Raw genomic sequence first — 10,264 nt, 5'->3', positions numbered from 1 at the left:
TTTATTTAGCCCTTCAACACAGAGCCAAATCATATTTCATCCTGTGCCTTCTAGTCCTACATCTTTTCCTTTACTAGGGTAACAGCTGCAGGTGCTGACAGGTTTCTTTTTGGGGATAAACTTTTGGCTAGGCCCCAGGGACATTAGCCTAGTAGCCTCTTATGAACATAAGTTTTCTAGCAATATATCCAGCTGACCCTGTCTATTCCTATCTTCAAGTTACTTGAATTGGGGAAATCTTGGTAAATTATCACAAGTTTATCACACAGTCGAGAGAAAACCACATTCTAAGGCAGTCAAGCAGTCTCACATAGTAATTAGCATGTTAACTCAGGCAGGGCATGCATTTCTTTACAGAGTAGGGAAGAAACTCAGTCAGAAGAAGTAGATTGAAAAGTCACAGTTCACATTTAAAAATGTACATTAGTAAAACCAGTACATGAAAACAGCTTTACCAGTTTTAAGGCAAATTTATTTACAGGAATAAAAAAATACAACCTCACTGCAACAAAACATATAGGGTGACACAAACAAAAGCAAGTCCATTCACGACTGTTATTGCAGAGTTCAGTTCACAATATTCTTTCCTACATGATTTTTGAAAGCAAACAGTACTTACTGTCACCAGTACTTCCAACAGGCTTTACCACATTGGCATGGTCAACGTCCTTTAGTTTATCTGTTTCCAAGACAACAGCTCCTCTCATGGACAGCATCCAGGCTTCACATATCGTTGCCATGGTTTAGGCTGCCTTCTTCCCTCACCCATAGTTCCCTTGAGTTTCCACTTCAGAACCCTCTGTCGACCCAGACATCAAGAATCTAATTTCTTAAGGGATTAAGGCACCGATACACATAAAACAGCATGCGCTCCCTGCAGTTGCTGTAGAAAGCGTTTACCTCCAGCTTCAGGCTGCCTCCCTCACACTAACACTCTTATCGCTTTTTTTACCAACTAAAAAGGTGTGTTATTCATATATATATATATATATATATATATTTAAATCTTCGACCGACAAGAAACTAATTACTAAAGCGGGTTAGGCTGTCGATGAAAAAAGGGAAGCAAGAGAGAGCGTATTGTCCAGGGAACTGCCATCTGATATGCTGTTAAAGGGTGATCCGGCCAAAGACGCATTGTGTACCTTTGGTTACTTTTTATGTCGGACAGTGTTAGGAAAACAGCTGTTACATGACTAGTTAAGTTCCCATTTATTAAAGGGTGCATTAGGTCAAACTTGTGTGTTACAGCTAACATAAGAGGGGGTGACGTTTAGAACTAAAAGACACATCGTTTACAAAACAGTAAAACTACTGTACATTTTAGAATAGGCGTAAAATTCCATCCGCAAATTTTACAAGACTTGGATACTGCGCATCATAGCAATGTTTCGAAGGCAAAAACAAAAATCATAGAACAAGTTTATTCTACGTCTGCAGTAAAGCAATTAAAATAAAGACAAGGACAAAAACACAACCGTGCAGAATATAGCTCCATTGCTAACCCCGCAATTCGTTCGATCTCTCAGGCAGCTATGAAAACACCTCGGTCACTGTTGAGGGACTTTTGTGCTTCACGTCGCACAGCAGGTTGCGAAAGGCCGCCGTTTCTGAAAGCTGTAATGGGTACTGTAAACTAGTTGAATTTGTTTTACTGGCTCTGTGCAGTTTTAGTTTTTCTGGTAAAGGCACTTTGATCCCTTGACTTTTTGTGTGTAAAAATGGACGACATAGACGATGAACCCTTAGAGACTGTAAGTGCTTTCTGTTATTGGTTTGCAAATAGTTCAAAGTGATCATACCTTTTAACTGCTATGTTATACGTATCATGCTGTAATGTTTATCCTCATGTGTAGTGTTGCTGTATCTAAAGTTTTTTTTTAAGGGTTTGATATAATTAAAGATATTGTTATAATTAAATGATTAAACATGCAAAGATTCTTCGCTACCAACAGTATACGTTTCTACTGCTTGACGAACTTCTTAAAAAGTTTTCCTCTTTCTGCCTTTGTTGTGAATTTTTAAACTCCCGTGCAATGAATTTTAATGCTCTGAGGTTGATAGGTAGCTTTTTTTTACCAGTTATTGATCAGCAGAGTCTGGTGTGTAAAGATCAAGCAAAACACGATTTGTATATCCTGGCAAGAAGGGAGATAAAATAAGGAAGTAAGGAGACAACTGAGACACTGAAATAAACAGCTGTGTGTCAAAAGTTCAGATGTTGTATATAATTCTTCTACCCACAGTATGCGCATACACATGCAGGTACAATGACACCCCTTACTAAGGTAGATCAATTGCTATTTAAATATGGTCCAACGACAACAGATACTTATGCAACTGTATTATAGAAAAAAGTGTGTATATGTAATATGGTGTTTGTGTTTGCACATGTATACTTATATGTGTATAAGTTAATGGTGTCAGACATTTCCATTATTTTACTCCAGTTTTTATTTAAGTGGAGGGTGTTGTGTGGTGGTGGTGATGATGATAATAACAGTGATGTACAATGGCAGAGATAATAAATGTGCTATGTAATCGCAGAGTGACCTAAGAATTCTTTAGCTTCTGACTGGTAATAATAGTTCAGATTCGTTGAAAGTAGTTGCTGAAAAGAATTGGGCATAAGCACCAGAGTATGGATAGCATGACTCATCATCACAGAACATGCTTCCTTTCATACTTCACATGACGGTGCCCCTTTGCCAAACTCATGAATTTAAGTTCGTAAGCTCCTAGGTGAATACTAGACACTCAGTCGGTGGACCATTTAACACCCTATCCAGGACACCCAACATGAAGAGTTACTTACTGCCTCAAGGAGGATCAGGTGTGATAAGTCTGGGGAGAATTTGTGAGTGCCCATTCAGATGTCTAGGTTAATCATGAATGTAGCTGGGGTATTACTATAGTTAATATGCAGGGATAGGTTTTCCTCATAGGCAGGGAATATGTTGGGCTAATGTCCTGTTATGCCAGTGTTCGTCTTGTTAATTTGTCCGAGATTGAGGTCCTTTGTATATATGTTTGGGGAACCATTAGTTTTTTTTTTTTTTTTTTTTTGACTTGGCTCTTGGAGGATTGTGTCTTTCATGGCTCAAAATGCTGACACAGAGCAGCATGCGGAGGTTTATAGGAAACGATGGAGAGAGGGCAGCTGTTTTGGGTAGCTAAGGGAGACTAGTACAGTGGAAGTAAGACATCTTTGGTTTTGGATGAGATGGCTGTTACTAAGGTCAGGTAGGAGGCTTTTCTCCCTATAGTGGATGATTAAAGGAGATGGACTCATCCACAAGGGTACCCCAGTCTCTAATGACAGTGTCATTCTTAAGGAGTGTGTCATCTGATGAGTTGTATTTTTCTTTTTCTTTCATTCTTCCAGTTTGATAGTTGGGTAAATGGACTGGAAGCCACAACCGGGGTATCATGGTGCCAGACACAAAAAAATGATACAAAGGGTGAAGAATTAAATGTGTTAGGAGTGGAACATACAGTCTTCTGATCCATAGTAAGACATGTCACTACATTCATAATAATGCTATTTGTTGTGCCATACTGGACTGTAGTGCATTTTTTTGCATGTAGTTTGGGTGGGTGTTGCCTACTTAGTATGATGAAGACTTTTCTTTTATCCATGTAGATTATACCATATTTTTGGTGTTTAGTCCCTGATATTGTGTGTCTAATGTTTGTCTTTCAAAGTTTTTAATTGTCTCCTGCTAAGTCTTGAGGGCACAGCACGGTGTTAAGTTTCTATTTCTATTTTTAATATGTACTTCTTGATGCATTATTTTTTTTTATTTCAATAGAATGTCCCCTTGTTTAACATTCTCTTTCTGTTGTGTTTGATGTTTTACTGGCTTTTGTGCTTGAAAAGTTCTTTGCATCATGTGGCTGTTACACAAAACAAGTACTAATTAGATGTATGTCCCTGCAACTTTCCCTTGGATTTGGATAGCTTATAACAATGCTGCAGCTTTAATGCTGAAGGTATCCATATTATGGTAAGCCTTTCTCATACAGAGACCACTCTCCCACTATGGCTTTGTCCAGACAGTGGCCGTAGGATGGAGAGTGGCCATATGTTTATGCTAAGTAAGTTCTGTGCGATTCTCTAGAAGTGGTTGTGGTTCTTGACTAACTTGGCAGAGTAATTCTGAATCTCTCTGCCGAGTTATGTTTTACAATGTAAGGAAAAAGAGAATCCAGCCAAATTCCACTCCTGCTGGAGTAATAGAGGTTCATTTGAGTATAATGGAGCTGTGGGAATGTGTGTATGTGTGTTTGAGAATGTGTGGGTGTGTATGCATGCGCACAAGAGTCCGTGTTTCTGTTACTGTGTGTAGGGGCTTGTTTGTCTGGATATGTGTGTGTGCATGTTGAGAGCTTTGCATGGGCCGGTAGAGAGAACACTAATGTGGTATGTTTGATATTAAGGTACTTGATTTCAGAGACGTGTCAATGAGCAGCTAATGAGGTGTTTCCCTGTGTGGCTTAACCTGTCTCTGAATCAGAGATTATTTTTGTTATTATAATAATTTGATCGTATGTGTTCTTCAGGACACAACTGAATCTGACAGTTTGACTCCAGCTGTATTCTGCCACTGATATAGCTTATTATGGAAATTATGAATACCTGACAAAACAAGTAGTGGAACTACTTGCTGCTATATTTTTAATGATCCTTCTGATTCATATACTCTGACTTCTAATAGTCATTTAGCAGTGCATCTTCCATACTATATAGCATGTAAACAGAGGATAGTAAAATAAACCTGAAAGAACTAATTGCAATTATATATAACTAGAGCTGTGATTACTTTTTTTCCTTTAGACTTGTCAGCTTTTTGAAGAAATAGAATCGTGTTAAACTTGTTGGTTGTAAACAAGAAATCTTTGTTCTTCACTTTAAAACTTTATGTTCAGACTTTTTACTCTTTACAGCAGAGCTGTGTTCATCCATACACTTATAATGGGGGCTGAGCGTTCTCAGAATAAAAGGAATAATTATGGTATTTCAGTAAACAGAGCATTTGTATTTATTTTGTGTTAGATTGGCTGTGGAATTTAATATACCTAGTTAGAGGTATGCCCCCCACCTCATGGTCCATGCCTTGAATTACTGCTCTGCTTTTTACTTTAATTTGCTTTTTATTTCTGTATAACACACAGCTAATTCTGAAGTTAATTCATTACAGTAGTCAAGCATAAATGCTGTCAGCCAAATTGTTTCAAATACACTGCACATCTTTAAACATTTGCTGTAGTATTTCTTCTTAAACACTAGTCTTGGGATAATTTTCTTGATTTGATTATGTATTGCCATGCAAATTCAGTAAGTGTTAGTTTGTTACTGAAATTACAGGATTAAGATAAAAATAATTGTGTGGAAGACTTCTGGTTTATCTGCTACGAGTTGATTTGTTGAGCTCCTGTCTTACTTTTATTATTATTTTACATTATTATATTTGGCTTTACGAGTTGGTAAAATAAAGTTTTGAACTTAGTTTCTTTTTGTGGCCGGAGGTTTGTAGTAAAACCCTCTCAGGCAACCATACGTAGCTAATCTGCCATTATCTAACAAGGAAAATGAAGAAAACTAATTCCTACAGCCCTCAGTTATTGCCATGGACAACTTTGATAAGTTGACTGCTGAAGTGCAAAAAATGTACAATTTGGTTTTAGAATTTACGCTATGCACTGATTCAGATATGAAAAGCAGTCTTCTGTTTTTAAACACCTTTATTAAGTTTAAACTGAAGATATAAGCACATAGATATATTAATAGAAAGAAAACAAACTTGTAACATTTTTCATGTTTTATACCTTGTGTATATTTTCTTTTTAACGATCCTTCACTCCAACATTACATAAATTGCTTAATTTTTGCCTTCACTTAAGCCTCACTTCTTTGCCTGATCATTATTCTGCATGTATTGTTCCCATAAATTTACATTTATTCTACGTAATTTGCTACTCCCATTTTCTAAAGCTAAAGCAGACCGTTATTGATTATTCTGACCAGCTATTGTCGGTGAATTTGGAGATCAGGAAAGCTAAGAAGCAGTTTGAATTAATAGAGGCCTGTCTGGAGTATTTAGAAATGAAGATGATGAATCTGGAGGACCATAGCAGGCATGAAAATACTGGGTGTTTGGGTATCTAGGAGGAATTGAAAAGCATTAACTAGTCTTTGCCATTGAGACAAAAATTGGCAGACTGGATGAACTTGCACCCCTGTGATTCTATTCTGTAAGTATTTATTTTGTTATTACAGCATTCAAGTTTTCTAGGCCTATGCTATTGTAATTTGCCTCACAAAGTTTAACAGAGAAGATGCAGTCTGCCCTTTGGTCTCTGTGAAGGGACATTAAGTGGAAATGGTGTTAGGGTCTGGGCCAAAAAAATGACTATGCTTTGGAAACAAGATTCACCCAGCAATTGCCATCTGGAGACAAATTAGGTGGAAATTCTGTCTGTTATATCCAGCTCCATTAAAGATGGGGCTACTTGGGAGATGTCATACTTTTGATTCAGCCAATGAAGCTGTTTAGACTGCAGGACACTCTGTCCATTGAATTGCAAGCAAGGTCAATGTCCCACTCCCTTTTCTGTTCCACTTACAATAATGAAAATTCGGGCCCAGTTTTTGTCCGAAACAAAGGACCCCCTTTCCTCTTTTTAAAACCAATGTGCTGCAATACAAAAGAGCAGCTTTTGCTTTCAGCATGGCTTTGGTTCTTCATGGGTCCGAGAGACAATTGACTCATTGTGAACGTTTATAAGCTAAAATCTGGGCAGATGAATAGATGTGAAGACTGACAAAGTAAAGTAAGTAGCTTTTAATTTAGGGTGCCTTCAAAGCAGAGGAAGGGGATATAAAAAGATTTACCCACTGGGAGTGTGACAACCCTGCCCTGGCCCAGCAATCAAGGAGCCTCCATCCTCACCACTAAGCCAAGGAGGTCGTCTCATAGAAGAGGAAAGGGTAACTAATACACACAGTAAAGTACAATTTCCCTTAAGTGCACAAAGAGATCACAGTCAGTCTGGGGCTGGTTGCTCCTTTTCTCACCAGGTCCCCAATAAGACTCCCCACTGGCACAGCTATAGGGTCCAGGTCTCAGCCTAACTGGGCAAGCTAAAACCTCCAGTACCCTCTCTGTCCAACCAGTGCTTCGTGTCCCTGCTGACACAACACGCACACACTTTGAGATAAGTATTTATACAACTTCATAGACACTCCTGGGAAAGGCTGACACATTCTCCAACTGTGCCCCTTTACCCAGACTATACGGTAGTAATTACTGCCATCACCCAGTTAATAATATCAGCTACTAAAAGGCCCTTAAAAGGGTGTCCAATTATTACTGTGCAATATTATTATCCAATGGTAGTATGACTAACAGTCAAGACTTACTTTAGAGTGGTCTATTACAATAACCTCTATAAATATGCAATGTACTCTAGAGCTTATCTCTACACAAAACAGCCACAGGTAGAAGATTTTAAAATATTCAATAATAAATAATTAAAACACAAGACAAAACTACTACACCACAGAGATATCTAAGAGTTCAGAGGTCACACAGAAACGTAAAATAATACAGTAGGACAGGTTTGATTTCAAAGGAAAATAGCTAATTAATCTTTACTAGCTTTAACTATTCCTACAAGAAATCACCGTGCTAAAACTTGCATGTGAGCACAAGGCAGAGTGTTGATAAGTTAGATGTCCAAAGTCAAAATGCTCCCAGTCTCTTGTGAGCAATAGTATTTAAACATTACTTACAAACATGTTTGCTGGGTCCCTCCCCAAATTACATATTTTTTGACACTTAGGTTTTCCCAGGCAAACAAACTGTATTATTTAGCAATCTAACACCTGCACAGAAACTTCACATGTATATTCTAACAGAAACTAGAGCAGTAAAGCACCTTCCACATCTAAATTCTGGTTATAAACTTAGCCCTAAAACAATGGGCATGAAACCTTCATCCAGCCACAGAGGAGCCGAATTCTAACATGAAAGGGTCACAACATGCTTCACTGGGCCAGTAGAGTGCAATGTTGTCACATATTTTGCAGTTCCACTGTTCATAGTATTCTTTACACTCAAGAAACATGCCTGTATTTTACATTTATTATCAAGAAAACATGCCTGTATTTTACATTTATTTATACAGTTGATAGAATTATGTATCAAAGTCTATTTGACTAGGCTGGCAGCCTTCGCCCATCTCTCCCCAATCGTCACAGGGAGAAACAAGTTATTCATGTATAAACATGGAAAGATTTTTATTCCTGTATAGGTTTGCATTATTCTCCCCAATAGTTTTAACAAAATTTAGCAAAGCTGTAATATTGACAGAAGCCTTGTTGAGTTGATGACATAAGCTGGTTATCTTTTCCATAGCTGAGAAGTTGCAAATGAGTAAGCTTTTCTAATATTTTTGATAGGGGAGTTAAAATGGCAGTTGGCCTATAGTTTGAAAGATGTGTATTGATTTCACCACTGGGCAGTGCAATAATGAATGTTTTTTTCCATAGTCAAGAGGAATTTATTTTCAGGTATGGATCAATTTAACAGAAATGGATATGAAATGGTCTCCATTTCTATTTTTAAGATATTCGCCAGCTAGATTCTTTTTCTTCTCCTTTGGCTGTCCCCATTAGTGGTCGCCACAATGGATCATCTGTTTACATTTCTTCCTGTCCTCTGCATCTTGCTCTGTCACACCAACCACCTGCATGTCCTCTCTCACCACATCCATAATTTGTAATTCGCCAACTAGATTATAAGGGGCATTTGTAGTAGGTTTTAATTTTCGGGGATATATTGTTCTGGATTTAAGTCTGTTGTTTTGAGGTACAGAAGAGTTTTAGATTATTTATTGATTTGATTGGTTAATTGTTTTCATGTTTGACTATCGGGAAAGTCTGACTGGTTAGAAGCCCATTTTCAGTGGAGGCCTGGAGAGAAAAGCTCCAAATTATTACAAAATATTTTAAGAACAATAATTTTACTATCTTCAAAAAAAAAATAAAACAAAAACATCTGCAGTTTGATTATATAACAAATTAGAAATAATATAAAAATGTTTAAGAATCAATGCAAAGTGTATGATCATTTCATATTTAAAAAAAATTTAGACCGTTTGTAGAGAAATTGAAGGTGTGTTAGTCTAATAGACATGAAAATTACAATATGAAGTAAGGGAAAACGGGCTTATGGTATGTTTAGAGAGAAAGTCAGGGAAGAGCATTAGCAGTAAGGAAGTAAGTAAGGAGGTATAAGGAATGAAAAGGTACTTGTTCACGTTTAGGGATTATTAGTGTGCCTGTTTTGATTGGTTTGAGTAGAAGGTTTTCTTATCTTTGGTTATAAAGTTATTTTGTTAGGTTTCTTAGTTGTCTGTATGCCAGTAATGTAGGAGCCATTTTATTTTTTGTTTCAGACCTTCCATGCTTTGTCACTTTGCTTTGTGGCTTGTTTAGGTGCTAATGATAGCCCATGGGGGGCAAGAATTGGCTTTAACTCTTTTCTGATAAGTGCTAATGTGTTCAGAGAACCTAGGAAGATTTTGTTGGAACTTGGGCAACATCACCTATTGGGAGAGTCTTTAACAATCTACACTTAAGGAACTGTAGTATTAAAAGTATCTTCATGAAGTGTAGTAAATTTTATTACCAGCTTGTAAAAAATGTGTTTTGGGCTGTGGCCTTGGTACTTCTAAGGTTTAGATTGGCAAGTGATCACTTAGGCTTTCTGAGCAGAGTTCCATAAGATATTTTATTTGGAGGCGATGTTAGTATCCAATAGAGTGTTGATTGTATGGCTGTGGCTTTATCTAGTTGGTGTGGTTACAATTTGGGTGAACCTGTACAGTTGTATGTTATTATTAATGGAGTTTTCAGACTGTATGATTTGCCAGTATCATGGTTTCTTGAGGTATTCCTGAGGAGGTACAGAAGAGAGTATCTTCCAGTGTTTTAGTAGTGTAACCTTGGGGTATGTGTGTACTCATGATTGTGACTGCTTTGTCAGCGTTAAGTTTTAATGTGGTTAGTAGGATGTCAGAGTTTGAGAAAGTGTGCAGGTGTTAGGCTAAAAGCGTGATACCTAGAGTGTTTTTTTGTAGAAAATAGTGACACCACAAAATTTGTTGTTGAATTTGTCTAATCTTAATGTTATAGCCTGGTGGGGCAATTTCTTCGTTATGTTTTCTGGTGGAGCCAGGTATCTGTAGTAACTAAGGT

General features: G+C 37.4%; 1 protein-coding gene across 1 annotated transcript in view; it reads left to right on the top strand.

The window, feature by feature from the left end:
• Window positions 1–981: 981 nt before the first annotated feature.
• The window catches only part of NUP85 (nucleoporin 85), a 1,184,651-nt gene continuing 1,175,368 nt past the window's right edge, over window positions 982–10,264 (top strand). Inside the window, exon 1 of the mRNA XM_044085035.1 lies at window positions 982–1,754. Coding sequence (XP_043940970.1) covers window positions 1,722–1,754 — 33 coding nt within the window. The 5' untranslated portion in view covers window positions 982–1,721. The remainder of the gene's footprint in view (window positions 1,755–10,264) is intronic.

Source organism: Protopterus annectens, chromosome 10.part0 (genome assembly GCF_019279795.1).
Source record: "Protopterus annectens isolate FY-2018-M chromosome 10.part0, PAN1.0, whole genome shotgun sequence".
NCBI lineage: Eukaryota > Metazoa > Chordata > Ceratodontiformes > Protopteridae > Protopterus > Protopterus annectens.
The sequence above is the reverse complement of the archived record's forward strand: the minus strand, read 5'-3'. Positions and strand labels throughout refer to the sequence as shown.